Source organism: Budorcas taxicolor, chromosome 15, assembly GCF_023091745.1.
Source record: "Budorcas taxicolor isolate Tak-1 chromosome 15, Takin1.1, whole genome shotgun sequence".
Lineage (NCBI taxonomy): Eukaryota > Metazoa > Chordata > Mammalia > Artiodactyla > Bovidae > Budorcas > Budorcas taxicolor.
In genome coordinates, this window is record NC_068924.1 from 59,959,737 (window position 1) to 59,984,312 (window position 24,576).

Sequence of the window (24,576 nt, forward strand, 5' to 3'; positions counted from 1 at the left end):
AGTCTGAGTAAGAAAGAAAAACTAAGATGTGATGAAGCTAATCATGCCTAAATTAACTCATCACGTATTCATTAATATTTAGAAACCTTACAGAGATAGGACAAATGAATTAAATTAAGGGTAATGGGATGTTAAACAGGAGTTTTCCTACTGCCTCAGAGTTTTGACAGAAGCATCAGTGGTTGAGAATAAGAGGTGTCAGGTAATGCTCTATTCTAAAGCAAGGAACTATATGATCTGGGCAGAGAACGTAAATGTACGTAATGGTTCAGCACACATTATCCTTTCACCTACACCCACATTATGTAAGAAAACGTGAAAAATTTCTGGGCATGTTGGGATGAGTGCTTATTAATAATGTAGGTCTCCAGGCCCCTATCCTCAGAGATTTTGATTCTTAAGGTCTGGACTCCCAGAAATATACATTACTAGGTATCACAAATGATTCCAATCACAAGAATTCTGGGGAATTTGGATGTGTGTGGTTTATGGACAAGACTTTGGAAAACATTGAACTAGAATGATGAGAGCCAAGGAAAGAAAGGACCACGTACTTGAAGCATTATAAAAGAAGAACTGATTTGGTGATTAAATAAATGGGGTATGGGTTAGAAACAGCAGGCAAGGTTAAGCCTTAAATGTCAAATTTGGGTAAAGAAGAACAAGACAGTATTAAAAGAAAATGAAATTAGAATATGAGAGGAAAGCAGAGCTGTGAGGAACATGAAGGGTTCTGATAATTAAAGACTGGTAACAGAAATCAATGAAGCTGGCTAGAACTAAACATGAGGGCTGCCATTGGGAATTGTGAAGAATACAGCAAACTGGAGGGTATATGTTCCATTCAGAGGGGGAATAATGGTGTAATGAGAGGATGAAAGTTCAGTGTTGCCCATTCTGATTTTTTCAATACAGGCCAGTAATTTTTTGCATGAAATCTCCCTGTTTCTATAAGCTAATGCTGCTGCTGCTGCTGCTGCTGCTAAGTCGCCTCAGTCATGTCCGACTCTGTGCAACCCCATAGACAGCAGCCCACCAGGCTCCCGTCCCTGGGATTCTCCAGGCAAGAACACTGGAGTGGGTTGTCATTTCCTTCTCCAATGCATGAAAGCGAAAAGTGAAAGGGAAGTTGCTCAGTCATGTCCGACTCTTAGCGACCCCAGGGACTGTAGCCTACCAGGTTCCTCTGTCCATGGCATTTTCCAGGCAAGAATACTGGAGTGGGGTGCCATTGCCTTCTCCCTATAAGCTAATAACTAATTACAAATAGTAAAATAATGTGCAAATCAAACAAAATCTGTAGCTCCCCAGTTTTTACTGTCCATAATCTAACCTCTGTGTGTAAATGGATGTATGTATATGTGTCTGTATCTATGTGTGCATATTGCTTTAAGTTTATGAATTTAACAGTACAGGCCAGATCCTATAATCCACGTTCTTTACAAACTGAAGTGAAATCCAGATTAAATGATGGTGTTAAAAAAAAATCTTTGATTCAATTGGTTTGTCTAATTGATGCCCCAAATATCTTTTAGAAAGAAGCATTTTTTTATTTTTTGGTTTATGATTTTTATGTTTTTATGGGTTTGAGATCAATTGATAATGACATTGTTGGCTTGTCTTTCATCCCTTCGTGGTCTTATACACACCACAGACAATTATTAAAAGACAAACAAGTGCAAGCACTTACTATATTGAATAAGAATAAGATGAGTGACACCAAATGAGACATAACTGAACTAATGAGGCATGATATGTTTATGATATTCTTTGTAGTTGTCAGGTTGCTATCTTAAGTGTCGGTTCTATTATTTTTAGCATATAAAAGGCAATGTCTTAATTCATACCTTTGCTAAAATCACATGATATTAATACTACTTAGGAGAAGAGGAAAAATTTTTATCACTAAAAGTTGCTGCCACATGAGGATATGTATTGTTATATAATGAAATATGGTTATATTTTTAAAGAAATAAAACACAAGCATTTCAGATGCTCCGGAAAAGATAAACTTATCCAGAGGTGAGTGAGTTCTAAAAATCCTGGTCCTTACAAAATGTAGCCTCACAAGAGATTTTGTTTCTCAGTTAAAGGCAAGCTGCATCAATACAAAGGCAAAAATCCTCATCTGTATAGAGAGCCTCCTTTTCTTCCTGCCCATCCTAAATTCCTCCTTCTCTTCCTTGACCACTTTCCTTCCTTTCTAAATTAAACCAAATCTTTTCATGTAAATACAGATGTTTCAAGGTAAACTTACAACAGTTATGTTTTGTTTTTAATTATTATCTTTTTCCATTCCCAAGTTCTCTTCTCTATAGGCAATAAGAACATTGAGTTTAAGCTTTAATCCCACCCAAATTCCACAATAATCCTGGCCAGAGTAGGAAGTAATTTCAGGACCGGATCAGCACCAGCTTCAGTATGCAGTGAGTCCAGGGAAAGCCCTGGGCATGAAGAGCATGCTCATCAAACTGCATATAACCTTTCCACACACCTGCCATTTTTACCTCAACCATGGATCACACTGAGTGGTCTTCCTTCACCATTTCCTTCTAAAATAACCACTTAGTCATTCCCTACTCATCATTTTAACTTTTGGGTTTTTCCTTAGGTTTTTTTTTTTTTTCTCCTTTTGTAATTACTAAAAACAACTTTAATGGGAAATAACTGAAAGTATTATAAAACATTATACAACTGACAGACACATATTTAAAGCATAAAATTTGCTAAGTTTTGAAACATATGTACACATTTTAAAGCATCACAACCACCAAGATAATGAACATATATCCAGATCTCTCACCCCTCAAAAACCATCTCCAAAGTTTCTGTGTGCTCTTTTGTAATCATGCCCTCCTGTCCCTTCCTACCCTCCTATCTCCAGGCAAACACTGATCTTCCTAGATTAGTTGCCATTGTTCAGTAGCTCAGTTATGTCTGAGTCTACAACCCCATGCACCGCAGCATGCCAGACTTCCCTGTGCTTCACCAACTCCCAGAGCTTGCTCAAACTCATGTTCATTGAGTCAGTGAGGCCATGCAACCATCTCATCCTCCATCGTCCCCTTCTCCTCCTGCAATCTTTCCCAGCATCAGGGTCTTTTCTAATGAGTCAGCTCTTCACACTGGGTGGCCAAAGTATTGGAGCTTCAGCTTCAGCATCAATCCTTTCAATGAATATTCAGGACTGATTTCCTTTAGGATGGACTGGTTTGATCTCTTTGCAGTCCAAGGGACTCCCAGGAGTCTTCTCCAACACCACAGTTCAAAAGCATCAATTCTTTGGTGCTCAATCTTCTTTATGGTCCAACTCTCACATCCATACATAACTACTGGAAAAACCATAGCTTTGACTATAGGGACCTTTATTGGCAAAGTAATGTCTCTGCTTTTTAATATACTGTCTAGGTTTGTCATAGCTTTTCTTCCGAGGAAAAAGTGTCTTTTAATTTCATGGCTACAGTCACCATCTGCGTCTAGACTAGTTAGGACTCTCTAAAATTTTATGCAAATGGAATCAAACAATACATACCCTTAATGGGTTTGTTTCTTCTCCTCAATATAACTGTTTTGAGATTCATCCATATTGTTGTGTGAATCAAGAGTTAGTTCCTTTTTACTGTCAAGTAGTATTTTCTATAGGACTTCCCTGGTGGCTCAGACGGCAAAGCGTCTGTCTACAATGTGGGAGACCCAGGTTCGATCCCTGGGTCAGGAAGATCCTCTGGAGAAGGAAATGGCAATCCACTCCAGTACTACTGCCTGGAAAATCCCATAGACAGAGGAGCCTGGTAGGCTACAGTCCATGGGGTTGCAAAGAGTCGGACATGACTGAGCGACTTCACTATATTATTTTCTATATAGATACACTATAATTTATTTATCTGTTCACCTATGGATGGACATTTTGGTTGTTTCCAGTTTTTACTTTTGGCTTTAGAAATAAAGCTGCTATAAACATTTATGTACAAGTCTTCATAAGGACTTTCATATTCCTTGAATAACCGAGGAGAGGCTGGGCAATAAACTACAGGTATGTATATACCTACCTGTATATAAATATAAATACACACACATATGTGTGTGTTTGTGTGTACATATATGTATGTATTTGTTGTTGTTCAGTTGCTAAGTCATGTCTGACTCTTTGTGACCCCCTGGACTTCAGCATACCAGGAGACAGGCCTCCCTGTCCCTCACCATCTCCTGGAGTTTGCCCAAGTTCATGTTCGTTGAATCAGTGATGCCATCCTACCATCTCATCCTCTGCCACCCTCTTCTCCTTTTGCCTTCAATCTTTCCCAGTATCAGGGTCTTTTCCAATGCTCAGCTCAGTATTGGAGCTTCAGCTTTAGCATCAGTCCTTTCAGTGAGTATTCAGGGCTGATTTCCTTTAGGATTGATTGGTTTGATCTCCTTGCTGTCCTAGGGACTCACAAGAGTTTTCTCTAGCACCACAGTTTGAAAGCATCAATTCTTTGGTGCTCAACCTTCTTTATGGTCCAACTCTCACATCCATACATGACTGCTGGAAAGACCATAGCTTTGAATATACAGACCTTGGTCAGCAAAGTGATGTCTCTGCTTTTTAATATGCTGTCTAGGTTTGTCATAGCTTTTCTTCCAAGAAGCAATATCTTCTAATTTTATGGCTGCAGTCACCATCCGCAGTGATTTTGTAAATATATATAATGTGTATATTTTAGGAGAGTATCAATTATTTTCCAAAGTTTTGAAGCATTTATATTTCTACCAACTATGTAGAAACCATGTACCAACTATGAGGGTTCCAGTTGTTCCATATTTTCACCAGCATTCAATATGGTCACATTTTAAACACTGGACCTTCTACTACATATGTGGTGTTACTTAATTTTAGTTGTATTTTATATTCCCCTAATATTTAGCATCAAGGCTGTATATTGTCACCCTGCTTATTTAACTTATAATATGGAGAGTACATCATGAGGAACGCTGGGCTGGATGAAGCACAAACTGGAATCAAGATTGCCAGGAAAAATATCAATAACCTCAGATATGCAGATGACACCACCCTTATGGCAGAAAGCGAAGAAGAAATCTTGATGAAAGCAAAAGAGGAGAGTGAAAAAGATTGGCTTAAAACTCAACATTCAGAAAACTAAGATCATGGCATCTGGTCCCATCAATTCATGGCAAATAGATGGGGAAACAGTGGAAACAGTGACAGACTTTATTTTGGGAGGCTCCAAAATCACTGTAGATGGTGACTGCAGCCATGAAATTAGAAGACGTTTTCCCCTTGGAAGAAAAATTAATACCAACTAAATGGCATATTATAAAGCAGAGACATTACTTTGCCAACAAAGGTCCATCTAGTAAAAGCTATTGTTTTTCCAGTGGTCATGTATGGATGTGAAACTTGGACCATAAAGAAAGCTGAGCACCGAAGGATTGATGCTTTTGAACTGTGGTGTTGGAGGAGACTCTTGAGAGAACCTTGGACAGCAAGGAGGTCCAACCAGTTCATCCTAAAGAAATCAGTCCTGAATATTCATGGGAAGGACTGATGCTGAAGCTGAAACTCCAAAACTTTGGCCACCTGATGCAAAGTACTGACTCACTGGAAAAGACCCTGATGCTGGGAACGACTGAAGACAGGAGGAAAAGGGGATGACAGAGGATGAGATGGTTGGATGGCATCACCGACTCAATGGACATGAGTTTGAGTAAACTCCCGGAGTTGGTGATGGACAAGGAGGCCTGGCATGGAGTCAGACACGACTGAGCAACTGAACTGAACTGACTGAATGATTAGTGTCTTTTCATATGCCAACTGTATATCTCCCTTGTTACAGTATTTGTCCAAATAATTTACCTGCCCATTTTTTCTTGTGTGTATTTTGCAAATATCTATTATTTGAAGATATTTCTCCTGTGTGTCACTTGTCTTGTCATTCTCTTAACAATGCCTTTCAAAGAGCAGAAAGCCTTAATTTTAATGAAGGCCAATTTATCAATTTATATTTTTGTGGATCATGTTTTTTACATCATATGTAAGAAAGTTTGGTTAATACAAGATCATAAATATTTTCTCCTTTGCTTTTGTCTAAAATATTCAATTTTAGTTTTTACATTTAAGTCTATAATCCATTTTGAGCTAACTACTGTTTATTGTATTACATACGAACCAGTTTTTTTATATATTGATATCCAACTGTTCCATCACCATTTGTCAAAAAAAAGAAAATCCTTTTTCCACTGAATTTCTCTTGCAATTTTGTCAAAAGTCAATTGACTGTATATGTGTGGATCTATTTCTGGATGTTCTATCCTGTTCTATTGATCCAATTGTCTACTTTGGTGCCAATAACATGCAGTTTTTCATTACTGTTATTTTATTTTTTTGTTTTTTTATTACTTTTATTTTACAGTAAGTCTTGAGATCAGGTAAGTTTGTTCTTTTTAAAGTTATTTTGCCTATTCTAGATCTTTTGCAATTCTATATGGATTTTAAAATTACCTTGATAGCTTTTATAAAAGAAACTTTCTGGGATTTCTATTGAGATTGCATTGAATCTATAGGTCAATCTGAGGAGAATGGACATCATAACCATACAGAGTCTTTCAATCCATGGATACAGTATATCCCTGCATCTATTTAGGTCTTCTTTACTCTTACTCAGCAATCTTTTATAGCTTTCAGTACACAAGTCTTGTACATATTTTATCTGATTCATACTGAAGCATGTCATACTTTTGATGTTACTATAATAGGCATTTTAAAATTTTAGCTTCTAAAGTTGCTTCTTGTTAGTGTACAGGAATATAAATAATATATATATATATATGTATACACATATATATATTGTTTATATATGTATATACATATATATATATATATATCAAGCTCTCAAACTTGCTAAACTCATTTATTAGTTGTAGAAATTGTTTGCAGTTTTCATAGAATTTTCTACATAGATAATCATACCATTTGAAATTAAAGTCAGAAGAGATGGGAATACCAGACACCTGACCTGCCTCTTGAGAAACCTGTATACAGGTCAGGAAGCAACAGTTAGAACTGGACATGGAACAACAGACTGGTTCCAAATAGGAAAAGGAGTATATCAAGGCTGTATATTGTCACCCTGCTTATTTAACTTATATGCAGAATACATCATGAGAAACGCTGGGCTGGAGGAAGCACAAGCTGGAATCAAGATTGCCGGGAGAAATATCAAAAGCCTCAGATATGCAGATGACACCACCCTCATGGCAGAAAGTGAAGAGGAGCTAAAAAGCCTCTTGATGAAAGTGAAAGAGAAGAGTGAAAAAGTTGGCTTAAAGCTCAACATTCAGAAAACGAAGATCATGGCATCCAGTCCTATCACTTCATGGGAAATAGATGGGGAAACAGTGGAAACAGTGGCTGACTTTATTTTTCTGGGCTCCAAAATCACTGCAGCCATGAAATTAAGACACTTGCTCCTTGGATGGAGAGTTATGACCAACCTAGAGAGCATATTACAGAGACATTACTTTGCCAACAAAGATACATCTAATCAAGGCTATGGTTTTTCCAGTGGTCATGTATGGATGTGAGTTGGACTATAAAGAAAGCTGAGCACCAAATAATTGATGCTTTTGAACTGTGGTGATGGAGAACACTCTTGCGAGTCCCTTGGACTGCTGGGAGATCCAACCAGTCCATCCTAAAGATTAGTCCTGGGTATTCATTGAAGGGACTGATGTTGAAGCTGAAATTCCAATACTTTGGCCACCTGATGCAGAGAGCTGACTCATTTGAAAAGATCCTGATGCTGGGAAAGATTGAGGGTAGGAGGAGAGGGGGATGACAGAGGATGAGGTGGTTGGATGGTGTCACCGACACAATGGACATGGGTTTGAGTGGACTCCAGGAGCTGGTGATGGAAAGCGTGGCCTGGCGTGCTGTGGTTCATGGGGTCGCCAAGAGTTGGACATGACTGAGTGACTGAATTGAACTGAACTTATTTCTTCAATTCATATCTGCTGCTGCTGCTGCTGCTAAGTCACTTCAGTCGTGTCCGACTCTGTGCAACCCCATAGATGGCAGCCCATCAGGCTCCACCGTTCCTGGGATTCTCCAGGCAAGAAAACTGGAGCGGGTTGCCATTTCCCTCTCCAATGCATGAAAGTGAAAAGTGAAAGTGAAATCGCTCAGTCGTGTCTGACTCTTAGAGACCCCATGGACTGCAGCCCACCAGCTCCTCCATCCATGGGATTTTCCAGGCAAGAGTACTGGAGTGGGGTGCCATTGCCTTCTCCATCAATTCATATCTAGATGTCTTTTATTTCTTTTCCCTTTCTTATTATACTGGCTATTGTTTTCTAGGCAATGCTGAATAGGTGAGAGTGGACAACCTTGCCTTGTTTTTGACTCTAAGAGGAAGCCCTAGTCTTTCATCATTAAATATGTCAGCTGTATGTTTTTTTGTAGATGCCCTTTGTCATATTGACAAAGTTTCCTTCTATTCAGTTTTCTGAATAGAAAACTTTCTATTAGGAAGGGATTCTGACCTTTGTTCAAAGCTTTTCCTATATCAATTTGATGTTTGTGATTTTTTTCCTTTTCAGTCTGCCAATTGAGTGATTTACATTGATTGATTTTCAACTTCATTCTCCTGGGATAAACACTGCTTGGTCATGATATATCGTCTTTTTTATTGTATTCAACTTGTTAAAATGTTAAGAATTTTTTGCATTTATATTCACAAGGGACATTGGTCTATGATTTCCTTCTCCTGTAATGTCTCTCTGATTTCTGCTTTCAGAATAATATTGGCCTCATAGAATTAGCTAGGAAGTATTCCCTCTCCTATTTTCTATGTAAGGAAATGGAGACTTGGCATTATTTGAAAGAATTCCCAAGTGAAGTTAATGAAATCATCTGAATCTGAGGTTCTCTTTGTGGGAAAGTTTTTAACTAAAAATTTAATTTCTTTAAGAGATCCAGGACTATTCAGCTTACCTATTTCTTCTTGAGTAGACATTGGCAATTTGTGCCCTTGAAGAAATTGGTCTTTAATCATCACCGTTCCCTGGTGGCTTAGAGGGTAAAGCATCTGCCTGCAAAGTGGGAGACCCAGGTTCAATCCCTGAGTCAGGAAGATCCCCTGAAGAAGGAAATGGCAACTCACTCCAGTACTCTTGCCTGGAAAATCTCATGGACAGAGGAGCCTGGGAGGCTACAGTCCATGGGGTCACAGAGTCAGACATGACTGAATGACTTCACTTTCTTTTTTTTTGTTCAAAATATTCCATGATCTCTTTAATAACTGTGATATCACCTCTCTCATTCCTGATATTGGTAATTTGTGTCCTATTCCTTAATTTCCTAAGCAGTCTGGCTAGAGGTTTATCAGTTTCTTTGATCTTCGAATAAAAACAAAACAGCTTTTGATTTTGTTGATTTTTCTTTTTCTTATTTTCTATTTCATTGATTTCTACTCTAACTTTTATTATTTTCTGTCTTCTGATTACTTTTAGTTTGATTTGCTCTTCTTACTCTAGCTTCTCAAAATGGAAGCTGAGGTCACTGATTTGCTATCTTTCTTCTTAGCTCAGTTGGTAAAGAATCCGCCTATAATGCAGGAGACCCTGGTTTGATTCCTGGGTTGGGAAGATCTGCTGGAGAAGGGAAAGGCTACCCACTCCAGTATTCTGGCCTGGAGAATTCCATGGACTATAGAGTCCATGGGTCACAAAGAGTTGGACACAACTGAGCAACTTTCACTTTCAGTTCTTTCCTTATACAGGTATTTACATAAATTTCCATCTAAGAACTTCTTGATCAGCATCCCACAGTTTTTAATATGTGTATTTTCATTTTCATTCAGTTCAAAAATACTTGCTAATTTCCATTTTGATTTCTTCTTTGGTTCTTGAGTCATTTAGAAATGTGTTACCTAAGTCCAGATACTTGAGGGTTTTCCAGAAAGCTATCTGCTATTTTTTTAAAAAGTATGGTTGCTTTACAGTGTTATGTCAACTTCTGATGTACAGCAAAGTGATTCAGTTATACATACACATATACTTTCTTTTTTATATTCTTTTCTATTATGGCTTATCACAGGATATTAAATAAAGTTCCCTGTGCTATACAGTAGGACCTTGTTGTGAAATCTACCTGATTTCTAGTATAATTCTATTACGGCCAGAGAATCTTTTTTATAATATTTAAATTCTGTTAAATGTATTGAGACTTGTTTTATAGCTAGAATATACTCCATTTGATTTAATGTACTATTCCTTTAAATGAATATGTCTTCTGCTGTTCTTCGGTATGTTCTTCTATAAATATCAATTAGGTCAAGTTGATTGACAGTGTTGTTCCAGTCTTCTGTATCCTCACAGTTCCCTCCTCACATGTTCTATTCATTACTGAAATAGGATATTGTTTAACTTATAGGACATCCTTAACTTATCAGTCTACTTTCAGTTGATATCATTGTTGTTATTAGTTGCTAAGTCATGTTTGACTCTTGTGATCCGTGGACTGTAGCCTGCCAGGCTCCTCTGTCCATGGGATTTCCCAGGCAAGAATTTTGCAGTGGGTTGCCATTTCTTTTTCCAGAGGATATTTCTGACCCAGAGATTGAACCTGCATCTCCTGCATTGCAGGTGGATCATTACTGCTGAGCCACCAGATATCATACCACTTGACAAATACAGTATGAGAATCTTTCTTTAATTCCTCCTATTGGTATTTGTACTGTTAACTTCATATATTTTGCATCTACATGTTTTTCTCTCCATAATATATTACTATTTTTTGCTTTAAACAAAAAATTATATTTTAAAGAGACTTAAGAAATGAGATCTTTATATTGTCTATGTGGTTATTATTCCCAGTGCTCTTCATTTTCATCTGATACCAATATTCTTCAGCTTGAAAGAATTCTTTAAACAATGTTTGTTCTGTAGGTCTGCTGGTGATAAATTCTTTCAGTTTCTGACTAATATCTGAATTTTTTTATTTTGCCTTAATATTGAAAAGATATTAATATTTTCATTGGGAAATGATTTCTACATTGATAGGTTGGTTTTTTTTTTCTTTAAGCTTTTAAAGATATTCTTCCACTTTCTTCTCACCCTTATTGTTACCAACAAGAAATCTGCTGTCATTCTTATCTTTATTCCTTTTGTATGTAACAAATATGCCTTTCCTGTGTACTCTTAAGATTTTTCTCTTTATCACTAATTTTAAAGAATTTGATTATGATTTTTCTTGGTTTCTTTTCTTAGTGTTTCTTATGCTTAAAATCTATTGAACTTCTTGGATGTGTGGTTGTAGTTTTCACAAAATTTTGAAATTTTTTGTCCTGTATTTTTAGAAGACATCATTTTTTCCCAATATTTTTCTGTTCCCTGCTCTTCCCTTCAGAGACTCTGATTATTCTGAGATTAGGCCATCTGAAGCTTTTCACAGCCACCAGTGCTCTGTTCATGTTTCTTCGATCCATATTTTTTCCTCTCTGGTTTTCACTATGAATAGTTTCTTTTGGTATCTAAGTTCACTAAAATTTTCTTCCACAATGTCTAGATTAGACAAATTCAGCATATTTTTCAAGTCATACATTGAAGTCTTCATATCTAAAAATTTGATTGGAGTCTTTTTATATGTTCTGTGTCTCTATTAACATGTTCAATCTTTCCTCTAGCTACCTGAATATATGGAATACAATGATAACAACTGTTTCAATGACCTGTGTATTAATTCTATAATCTGTATCATTTCTAGGTCAGTTACAATTGACTGATTCTTCTCTTTGTTATAACCCTGGACTAAGTGAGCTGAAGCATCTCTGGCTCCATGTCCCATGGTATGCACTTGTTATTATTGCAACTTGATGCTTTGTGAGTTTCCAGTTTACAGCATTGATTCTGCCCCAGAAAACTTGTTAGCTACTCCATGTATAGCACCACATCAGCCTGGGACTTGCTTTGGGTTTGTTTGCTCCTCCTTGGGAACTATGTGTTTAGGACTCTACCCACACTGGCCAGTTTGTGTGATAGCAAGCTACTGTCCCTCTCTTCCTTCTGCTTGAGTGTTGCAATTAATGTACCCTACTCATTCTCTGAGGTATCTACTACCACACTTGGTACTCATTGGCAATTGTATGATTGGATTTTGACCTACAGACTATATAGTTTTGTGGCTAAGAGTGAGTTACAGATTACAGTTGCTTGGCTTTGCATTCCTCCCCAGTCACTTAGATATGACCTTGAGTAAGTGATTAAACTCTATATTTCAATCTCCCACCTGTAAGGATAGTAACGCTACCTACCTTATCAAGTGTTGTTAAATTTAAATGTAAAAATACAGTATAAATGAATTAAAATAGTGTCTGGCTCAGAATTTTTGTTGTTGTTGTTGTTAGAGTAAGTAAGTGTTGTTAGAGTAAATGTTACAGCTAGGATTTATACCTCGAAATCTGACTCTGTAGATCATGTTTTTAAAACCACTATGTAATATTCTAATACCTGTTGGACAGTATGCTTTGCATGTTAGAGAAAATTTCCCTTCTATATTTGTGGCTGAGCCAAACTTTCTCTGGTGCCTAAATGCCCTAGTTCTTGCTTTAGCCCTAAGCACATCCTAATCGTCTATCCATCCAGAGTAGTTGGCTAATAGCTTTCTAAGTCTTGAAATACAATAGGACTTGTTTTTATCAACACTAGGTAAAAGCAAAAGACAAATGAAATATAAAACAGATTTAGGAAACAATATTTCCAAGTGGTTGGAGATAAATCACCTTTCTTCCTTATTGCTAATTTTTCCTTCTAAATCTATTTTTAATTTTATCCTCCAAGTCAGAAAAAACAAACAAGAATGACACTTTTGGAGCCTTACTAGCCAGAATTTTTTTCTCTCCTTGATCTTTCCTTCATTGTTCAATATTTCATATTCAGAAGATGGAGAAAAGGTTAGGAATACACATAACACATTAAATTCTTAAATTAATAACCAAAATGGATACAAAGAAATGAGTTCCAATAATTACAGAGTAAAGCAGCAGCTTGTCTACAACAGATGTATACTGAAGGCAACTTTTCAGTTTTAAAAAATATCTAAGACACACTCTAATTAAATGGCATATGTTTTCAAGCTTATTTTAGAAAAATTAATATTGATATTTTGAACACAAATTTAAAACATAATGAATATTCCATCTAAGCCAGAAAGCATGATCATTTGACTGCTCAGGAATCTTGAAATTAACATTTCTTTTTTTCAGGTACATAGCTCATAAACATTACCTTTTCTGTAGGATTAATTTGTATCCTTGTAGTGATGTTCCGTCAGTAGCCTTGACTCTGATTGGATGACCAATAGCTAGACAGCTTTGAGTTATTGCTTGGCTCAGGATCATTCCAGTCTTCCAATGAATAGAGAGGGGCGAGAAAGGTCTAAATAAGTTAAAAGAACCAGAAAATTCAACAATGTGTCACAAATAGTGAGGTCATTATGCCTGGATAAACTCGGATATTAACAGTTGCCGAAAGTGAAACACTACCCACAACTTAGCAGTCAGTGAGCCCTGCTAGGAATCAGTGATCTTCTGTTGGACAAGGGTGGCATTTTACAGTTCATCGCAAAATAAAACAGACCTTGATATCTTCATTTGTCCCTTTTTTCTGTGCATATTTCACAGTGTAGTGATTTGGGGTCCATTACGTGTCACTTGTTATAGTTATAACTACAGAGCTTACTAGAAATATGTATGCACAGAAAAAAATAAATAAATAAAGGCAGTGAACTGAAAAGACTGAAACAAATCCTTAACCTCTGGTACCACTTTAAAGTTTTATTCTGGGTCTAAGTACCATGGGTTAAACATTTTAAGGTGGTTGATGAACTACTTTCATTTTAAATGTTACGATTCTCTGATAAGGAAGTTGATTGAGAATATTGCTTGAATGAGCATTTAACAACTTTCTTACTTAGTAAATCGACACAACATTTTAAATAAGTGACAACCACTGAGGAATTTATTTACACATATTGAGGATTTATGGCATGGAAACTTCTCTGTTTTAACAGGTAAACTAATTTATTTTGGGGAAAAAAAAAGGAAAGAACTTTAAATCTTAGAAGATTTTCAAAGTTGTTTTCCTTTTAACATGTGACTTTTATTTCTCATGGTTTTGTTGTGTGAGAAAAAACTACACAATGACTTAGGGGAAAGAGTGTTTTTGTAAATTTGTGTTCTAATTAGCACTGAATGGAATCCTCATTTGAACATGTTTGTCTATAGAGAAAGGGAACTCCTTGGGGTGAGCAAAAAGAATCACCACTTATTAAGCACTTTCTGTATACCAGATAGTATGCTTCAACTTCAAACATATTTTCTCAATCACCATAGCCACTATGCAAGACAAATGGGACTAACTTCATTTTATATATAAGAAAATTGTGGTTCAGTGCAGCTAAGTAACTTTCCCAAGATCACAGAAATGATTCTAATTCTGACCTAACTCCAAAACTCATATTCTTTGCAGCAAGCATTTAAATTCTTTCAGGAAAATTTTTAGATAAGTACAAGATTTTTGATATCATGAAGTTCTAGAAAGAGACGCCACAGAATTAGAGAATATGAGATCTGGAAAAATAATCTTCCATATCAATTGGTCCAACTCCGTTACCAGAAGACTAAGGCCCAGATTTGGTATGTGACTTATTTGAGGTCACACTGGTATTCAGTGGTCATGCTAAAACTAAAATATTTCCATCAATGCTCATACATAGAGAAGTGTTTTATATTGAAATGCAGTAAAATGGCATAAGTTTTGAAGTTAGAGAGACCAAGAATCTTTCCTCTGTCACCTACTAGCCTGAGTTTTTCAGCTGTATAATGAAAATTTGCATAATCTGTATGAGATAATAAATGTGTATACAATGTTTAACATATTTTTAACAAAATGGCAATATTATTTCTAAATCAGAAATAAAATACAACATATTAATAAAAAGGACTAGTAGTTAAGAGAGTCTCCAGGTTGGAAGCAGATTTAAGAAATATCTAATCTCATTCTGCCTTTGTCAGTGAAGTGGATAATATTTTTTAGTATTTTTGTGTCTCAATTAATCCAATTTTTAGTTTTAGCTCTCTGAAAGGCAAAATTAATAGTTAAGAGTAATTCAAAATTTCATTTGACAAAATAATTTCAATCTCTCCTATCCCCTAAACTAAGTAGCAACATACTGGCCTGAGTGACTCTGCACTCACTGAAAGTGAAGTCGCTCAGTCGTGTCTGACTCTTTGCGACTCCATGGACTGTAGCCCACAAGGCTCCTCAGTCCATGGAATTCTCCAGGCAAGAGTACTGAAGTGGATTGCCATTTCCTTCTCTATGGAAGTGCTAGGAAGAAGCAAAAATAGTCTACAAGGAGGAGACAAAGGGAGGCAGTAGAAGGATAGAAACAAGCTGCATCATCTCTTTCCAGTCATAAATATTTGGTGGCAATCGTAAAGTGTATTTCAATAGTAAAAGGGAAGGGGAGAGCAATTATATATTCTCAACTTAAATCTGATTCAATAATGTAAGAATAAAGTTTAAAAAATAATGCCAAGACATAGGTTTTGTGTTAAGCATTGTTCACATTTTATACTCAGGGATTTCTTTTAAAACTAAGAGTTTTAAAACTAAAACTAAAACTGGAGTATGGTCTTACTCTATCACTATATCGTACTGATTCACCAGGCTCTGTGAACCTCAACAATAAAGACTAAGGAGTGGAAGCAACTGATATTCAGACAAATCTCATGAAAATGGTGAGCCTGAGGACTATAGCAAAACTCTATGCTAGTTTAAATAACATTCTGGAGTACTAACTAATCAGCCCATCTAAAAGTGAGTTGAATGTTCATGTCAGCGTCCTCTGCACTAGACAAACTAAGAGGAGATCACAGATGCACAAGAGTCAACAACTGCAGTGCTTTCAGTTGCAAGCTTATATGAGGGAGAGTGTCAGGAAATGGAGCAACAAAGTGAGCCAGTGAGCCCAGGAAGTGACTCAGAGAGAGCAGACATTCGTGGATACCTTTGTGATCAGCCACAGGGTCGATGGCACTATCTGGCTCCCATTACTCTCTTTACTGCTTGAGAAACTCCGCTTTACAATGGAAACAGAGGCATGAAGCAGAATAGTGGGGTCCACCTATACCATGAAAAGAAACAAGTTTTTAACTTACAGTCTAAAAGACAAACTTCCTCAGCATAGTTACCCAAAATAGATTAATCTTGAACATGTTTCTCTTTGAGAAGGTCTCTTTTGAAACAGTAGTGCCCAATCCCAATTACTCAATTAAATTAATATTTGTTGAATACCAGCTCTGATACAGAAGGCCCTGGACTGTGTGATATGGACTATTATAAAGCATTTTCCTGCCTTAAATAAATTTATATGCATAGAGGCAATAACATACACACATGGGCATACATGCACACACATGCACAATTTCATGTTAAGCTCCATTTGGATGATTAAATACTGCTATAGGATGCAAAGGATGGTAGTCTCATTTCTATAGGAGCAACAAAAAGTGAAACATCTTGAAAGAGGTAACATCTGGACCAGGTCTTGAAGGATGCAAGCAGTTCGACAAGAATAATGAAGGAAAAAAAGGCATTCCAAATAAAAGCAATTAGTACAATCAATATATCTTAGGATTTAACGGAAGACTCAGAAGTTAACTTTGGCCAGAATTAGAAGGTGTCAAGTGTAATGTTATGGAACTAGATGTCAGTGGGGTTTTCTAGGAGGAGTGACTGTATAACAGAAGATTTTACAAAGGTTGATCTGGCAAATGCAAACATAATGGATTGCATTAAGGAGAGATCAAAAGCAGGGAGAAGAGTCGAGAGTTTGTATAACTTCATAAGAATTAAGGGATAGGAGCAGCACTAGTGATAAAGAACCCGCCTGCCAATCCAGGAGACATAAGAGATGTGGGTTAGATCCCTGGCTTGGGAAGATCCCTGCGGAAGGATATGGCAACCCACTCCGGTATTTTTGCCTAGAGAATCCCATGGACATGGAAGCCTGGTGGGCTACAGTCCATGGTGTCGAAAAGAGACAAACATGACGAAAGAGATTAGCGTGTTGAGATTTCAGTGATTGTTGCCAGAATGGAAGAGAGGGGGTCAACTGGGGAGATACTGCCTCTGTGTCCCATGTGTTTATAAGATGACACCTTCTAACATTTCTCACTTAGACTTGATCATCAGTTTAAATGAACAGTCATTCATGTCATCTGTCAGGATTCTACTTCTTCATACCTGTTGCTGCTGTTGTTCCCTCACTCAATCCCGTTCGTCTCTGTGCGACCCGACAGACTGCAACTCGCCAGGTTTTCCTGTCTTTCACCATCTCCTGGAGCTTGCTCAAACTCATGTCCATTGAGTCAGTGATGCCATGCAACCATCTCGTCCTCTGTCGTCCCCTTCTCCTCCTGCCTTCAATCTTTCCCAGCATCAGGGTCTTTTCCAATGAGTCAGTTCATTGCATCAGGTGGCCAAAGTACTGGAGCTTCAGCTTCAGCATTAGCCCATTCAATGAATATTCAGGACTGATTTTCTTTAGGATTGACTGGTCTGATCTCCTTGTAGTCCAAAAAACTCTCAGGAGTCTTCTCCAACACCACAGTTCATAAGCATCAATTCTTTGGTGCTCAGTCTTATTTATGGTCCAACTCTCACATCCATACACGACTACTGGAAAAACCATAGCTTTGATTATATGGACCTTTGTCAGCAAAGTAATGTCTCTGGTTTTTACTAGGCTGTCTAGGTTAGTCATAGCTTTTCTTCCAAGGAGCATCTTTTAATTTCATGGCTGCAGTCACCGTCTGCAGTGATTTTGGAGCCCAAGAAAATAAAGTTTGTTTCCCCATCTATTTGCTATGAAGTAATGGGACCAGAGGCCATGATCTTACTTTTTTGAATGTTGAGTTTTGAATCAGCTTTTTCATTCTCCTCTTTCACTTTCAGTTAGAGGCTCTGTATTTCCTCTTTACTTTCTGCCATAAGGGTCGTGTCATCTGCATATCTGAGCTTATTGATGTTTTTCCCAGCAATCTTAATTCCAGTTTGTGCTTCATCCAGTCCGGCATTTCACATGACGTACTCTGCATACAAGTTAAATAAGAAGGGTGACAATATACAGCCTTGATGTACTCTTTTACCAATTTTGAACCAGTCCATTGTTCCATGTTCCATATCTTGTTCTAACTGTTGCTTATTGACCTGCATACAGATTTCTCAGGAGGCAGATAAGGTGATCTGGTACTCCCAACTCTAAGAATTTCCCACAGTTTGTTGTGATCCACACAGTCAAATGCTTTAGCATAGTCAATGAAGCAGAAGTAGATGTTTTTCTGGCATTCTCTTACTTTTTCTATGATCCAGTGGATGTTGGCAATTTGATCTCTGGGTCCTCTGCCTTTTCTAAAACCAGCTTGAACATCTGGAAGTTCTTGGTTCATGTACTGTTGAAGCATAGCTTGGAGAATATTGAGCATTACTTTGCTAGCATGTGAGATGAGTGCAATTGTGCGGTAGTTTGAGCATTCCTTGACATTGCCTTTCTTTGGGATTGGAATGAAAACTGACCTTTTCCAGTCCTGTGGCCACTGCTGAGTTTTCCAAAATTTCTTGTGTATTGAGTGCATCATCTTTTAGGATTTGAAATAGCTCAATTAGAATTCCATCACCTCCACTAGCTTTGTTTGTAGTGATTCCTAAGGCCCACTTGACTTTGGACTCCAGGATGTCTGGCTCTAGGTGAGTGATCACACCATCGTGGTTATCTGGGTCATGAAGATCTTTTTTGTATAGTTCTTCTGTGTATTCTTACCACCTCTTCTTAATATCTTCTGCTTCTGTTAGGTCCATACCATTTGGTGCCCATCTTTGCATGAAATGTTCCCTTGGTATCTCTATTTTCTTAAAGAGATCTCTAGTCTTTTCCATTTTATTGTTTTCCTCTATTTCTTTGCATTGTTCACTTAGGAAGGCTTTCGTATCTCTTCTTTCTATTCTTTGGATTTCTGCATCAGATGGGTATATCTTTCCTTTTCTCCTTTGCCTTTTCTCATTCTTCGTATTTAATAAACTTTACCTCCTACCTTATATAATCACTTTCCCTGAAAAAGCATGCTAACTTTAAGTACTAATATTTATTTGTATGGGATTATGATAATATATCAACTTATGCTTTAAACTTAGTAAATAATATTGCTTCAGTAACAATTTAAATAATTTTCTAATATTAAAATGTCTATTCTAACTCTTCGTTAACACTAGATTTTGAGTAGCAAATGATTTTTTAAAAAACAAAAGTTAAATGATAATTTAAAAAGTGATGTTTTACAAGTGTGAACAGGCAATAACAAAAGGGTATGGCTAATACATTTGATAATTATTCTATGATGGACAAAAATGTCATATGACTCATATACATGAAAATAAAAATTTAAAAATACAGTAACCCCACCACATAAGCATGTTTGACTTGGAGTTCTTTGATAATTTATTCCCCAGTTAGCCAGCAGTGACTGGATTCTAGATGGGAATTTCTCACAGTTTCTGAACAATGATAAACTATATTCTACTAATCCATTCCCCACAGGACTCAGCATTTAAAGTAGCACTCTTAGTCAACTTCCTAACTCCAAGTTGCCATCACACTCAGAACTCTCCTCTGCAACTGGGAAGAAGATTGTTTTGACTGGAATTAGTCAGACAGAAGAACCATACTGCCAACTGCTTCTTTGTATAGCACCTGCTGCCAGTGCCTAAATTCTTGTTATCTGCACAACAGGGTTTAATCTTTTAACAGTTGGCTTATTGGTGAAGAGCGAAGGGGTCTTTTGTGTCTGTCTTGGGTTGGCACCCAGTATTAACACCATGCTGTTCTCTAAGAGATATTTTGCTGGACAGTTCCCAAGTGATTCTACATAGGCAAGACAGAGCCAGGCCCACTAACTCAGCTTCATTTAATGTTATTTTTTTTTTAAGTCCTGCCAAGTCGGGGTTCTAATACACTTAAAATTGACAATGGCCATTAAATTCTCTTCATGATATCACCTACTTTTTTCTTTTTAATTTAATCTGATAGCTTAGCTTTAGATGAAATGTTTAGGAAGGTGGGGGAGATAAATTTCGAAATTCAGAAAAGTTCTCTGACAACCTACAACATAATAGGCCATATGTGTCTCTATATGTGAGTGTGTGTGTGTGTACGTGTGCACACGTGCATGCATGAGCATGTGTATGATAGCATTTATGTTGACATAGGTCTTCAAATATATACCATAATGTTTAATTAGAAAACCTTTTCAAGTCTTGTTGAGAATCAAAAAAAAAAAAAAAAAGAAATTTTCTCTTATTCTTTTGAATACCTACATACATAGCTTCCTTTAAGTGACCATTATGATTTTGCTTTTCTGAATAAACTGTGGTGATACAGATGATGCCAGTGATAAAAAAATGAGGCATATATGTACTGGGCCAGTTAAAATTTCTTGTTTAATTTTCTTTCCCCAAACTACCAATGAAAGTGGAGTAGATGTCAAAATTCCTGTGCAATTTCAAAATAATAAGGTGTCTTCCTGCAGATCTACTGAGGAACAAATGTAAGATGATGAAACTTTTTGTGAAAAAAGGAGCTCATAGGCCACAACCTTCCTTCTAAAAATATTTTTACTTTAGATAGAATTTTATAAGATTTTTCCTTTTGATAGTAATTTTAGGACCAAGCTGGGGGCGGGGGGGGGGGGGGGGGGGGGGCGCCGCTCAGATGGTAAAGAATCTGCCTACAATGCAGGAGACCTGGGTTTGATACCTGGATTGGGAAGATCCCCTGGAGGAGGAAACGGCAACCCACTCCACTCCTTACCAGGACAATCGCATGGACAGAGAATCCCAGCAGGCTACAGTCCAAGGGATTGCAAAGGAATTGGACATGACTGAGTGACTAACACTTTAACATTAAATAATTGACTATACAAATTAAAATCACATCTACAAGAAATGCTCTAAAATCTCTTTCCTCATCCCCTTAATATTCATGCTTATTGTTTTCATTCTCTAAATCTATAAGCTGATCTATCAACCTACCTCTAAGACCAAGAACTAGAAAAACTGAAAAGCAGAAAATATTAGTGAGCACATGATTATGCTGTGGTGCTGGAGAAGACTCTTGAGAGTCCCTTGGACTGCAAGGAGATTAAACCAGTCAATCTTAAAGGAAATCAGTCATGACTATACACTGGAAAGACTGATGCTGAAGCTGAAGCTCCAGTACTTTGGCCACCTGATGTAAAGAGCCGACTCATTTGAAAAGACCCTGCTGCTGGGAAAGATTGAGGGCAGGAGGAGAAGGGAGTGACAGAGGATAAGATGGTTGGATAGCATCATCGACTCAAACTCCAGGAGATAGTAAAAGACAGGGAAGCCTGGCTTGTTGCAGTCCATGGGGTTGTAAAGAGTTGGACATGACTGAGCAATTGGACAACAACAACATAATTATGCAACTGAACAACCAAAATATCTAGTATTTAGGTGTGCAGTCCTCAATAGATTCCAGCTATAGGTCTAAAAACAAGGAAGGGATTTGGAATTTCATTTAAAGCCTAGTATCTCATTCTAAGGGCAATAAATTCAAAATTGAGATTAAAAATTTCATTTTCTCCAGTATAAATTATCTGAGAAAATATTATTTCTTGATGACTTGCTCTCCAAAGAAATAGGACAGTAAAGAATTGTCTGAGCTCAATTCCAGAAAAATAAATGACCCAATCAAAAAATGGGCCAAAGAACTAAACAGACATTTCTCCAAAGAAGACATACGGATGGCTAACAAACACATGAAAAGATGCTCAACATCACTCATTATTAGAGAAATGCAAATCAAAACCACAATGAGGTACCACTTCACACCAGTCAGAATGGCTGCGATCCAAAAATCTGCAAGCAATAAATGCTGGAGAGGGTGTGGAGAAAAGGGAACCCTCCTACACTGTTGGTGGGAATGCAAACTAGCACAGCCACTTTGGAGAACAGTGTGGAGATTCCTTAAAAAATTGCAAATAGATCTACCTTATGACCCAGCAATCCCACTGCTGGGCATACACACCAAGGAAACCAGAATTGAAAGAGACACATGTACCCCAATGTTCATCGCAGCACTGTTTATAATAGCCAGGACATGGAAACAACCTACATGTCCATCAGCAGATGAATGGATAAGAAAGCTGTGGTACATATACACAATGGAGTATTACTCAGCCATTAAAAAGAATACATTTGAATCAGTTCTGATGAGATGGATGAAACTGGAACCGATTATACAGAGTGAAGTAAGCCAGAAAGAAAAACACCAATACAGTATACTAACACATATATATGGAATTTAGAAAGATGGCAATGACGACCCTGTATGCAAGACAGCAAAAAAGACACAGATGTGTATAACGGACTTTTGGACTCAGAGGGAAAGGGAGAGGGTGGGATGATTTGGGAGAATGGCATTGTAACATGTATACTATCATGTAAGAATCGAATCGCCAGTCTATGTCTGACACAGGATACAGCATGCTTGGGGCTGGTGCACGGTGATGACCCAGAGAGATGTTATGGGGAGGGAGGTGGGAGGGGGGTTCATGCTTGGGAGGCATGTACACCCGTGGTGGATTCATGTCAATGTATGGCAAAACCAATATAGTATTGTAAAGTAAAATAAAGTAAAAATAAAAATTAAAAAAAATTAAAAGAAAAAAAAGAATTGTCTGCCTTTTCCTAGCCTCTTTTTTGACATATAGAATAATATATTCTTCTAGCATCCATGATTGTTGAATTTACAAGTAAACTTATAACAAACATGCCATAATTCTAAAATCATAACTTGGTGTTTTGCTTACTGTTTCTATACTAGTAATTGTTTCTAATGTTCTGCTGATGTCTGATCATACCAAAAGGCTAGGATCAAAATCAGTTTCCTTGTCTTTTTGACAAAATATAAGACCTGCCAAACGCTGGAGTGTATTTTTCTGCTATGTTTTCTCATAAATAAGCTATTCTTCTCATGAATATTTTTTTATTAACTACCATGAAGTTCGTATCTCATCCATTTCATGGAAACATATAAGTGTATTGCCCTTAAACTAGTGCCATCAAAAAGTGTTGCCAACTTAAGCAACAATAGAACTGTTGAAAGATGTTTTCACCCGAATTCTCCATGTGTAGTAGATTCCAAATCTTTTTTTGAAATGGATAAAAGAGCAACAGGTTGTAATTGTCAGGGTTATATCTGCCTTCCACATTACTAACAGGGATTACATGTTCCAAATTTTTCTCTGTAGGAAAGGTTTTACTTGTCAATATGAGATTTAAAAGAACAGTTGGGGTTGGGCACTGATACCTCTATCTCAAGCCAATTTGAAAACGTATGCAGCAAGAATATCGGCTTTTGCCTCCCTCCTCTCTATCCCTGTTGTAATCCTCTTAGTGTTCTCCTTTACTGTGATGAGCATCAAGATTCTACAGTAAAATGCCCTCTAGATACCCATGACCTCTGCTTGAATCTCTCTTAAAAGTGCTCCTTTTCAAGTTATTAAATAGCTATTTTCAATGCACTGATCACCTCTGTATATAACTGGAGACATTTTTCTGAAAGGATTTCAAAGGTTTCACAGCTAAGGGAAACTTTCTTTGAAAGTGTCTCTTTACTATCCAGTTTATCACTATTTTGACTGAGCTGAAATTTAATTCAAAACCAATTTCTTCTAAAAATACAGTAGTCTACAAATTTGTAAGATGAGGTCTTTTCTCACTCTCACTAAATCATTAGAACAAATTAATAATGATAAAATAACTGTTGGTTTTTATTCTCTCATTTTTCAGTATTACAAAATATAGTTTTCTTTCAAAGTTCTACTTGGGCTTAAAATCAAAGAGAGAGGCCTTTCTGGTTCTTTTCCTCTGACAATTCCTCTTCACTATCCTTTTTTTCCCCCTTAGGTTTGACCTCGTTTCTATTGAATGAGTTAATTAACTAGAGAATTCAGTTCCACTCAGCTAACTCTGAGCACCTAGATACTATAGCAGAGACAATAATGATCAGAATGCTCTTTGCTTCTAATAATTTCTAATCTGCAAGGCAGGGGTAGGGGGATAAGATAAAGATCTCCCAAGATATCTTCCTAACACAGGATCAAATCACATCTGTCTCTGCTTGAGTGTTTCCAATGGCTCTGTGTTTTCTACAGAACAACATCCACTTGAATTAAGATCCTTTATGATATGATACCAACAAGTTCAGTGGAATCTACCATTCTGTTCTACTCTAATGTGAGCTAAAATATGCCCAAACTTGGAACAATGATTGACTTCAAATCATCAAAAAATGTTGCAAGAGGAACAGAACAGAGTCAATGTCATTATAAAGAGTACAGAATGGATGCAACAGGGGTATCAAGGTCAGAAACATCATATCTGGTTTGGGGGTGGGGTTGCAGTAAAGAAAGATTTTATGAAGCAGGCACAAAT

The 24,576-nt window shown here is 37.1% G+C and overlaps 1 protein-coding gene across 1 annotated transcript in view; it reads right to left on the reverse strand.

Annotated features, from left to right (window-relative positions):
* Positions 1–24,576, reverse strand: part of DCDC1 (doublecortin domain containing 1) — a 428,530-nt gene that overhangs the window by 184,193 nt on the left and 219,761 nt on the right. The window contains exons 14-15 of the mRNA XM_052652176.1: positions 16,070–16,186; positions 13,285–13,403 (exon numbers count right to left, since the gene is read on the reverse strand). Of these exons, the coding sequence (XP_052508136.1) occupies positions 13,285–13,403; positions 16,070–16,186 (236 nt within the window). The remainder of the gene's footprint in view (positions 1–13,284; positions 13,404–16,069; positions 16,187–24,576) is intronic.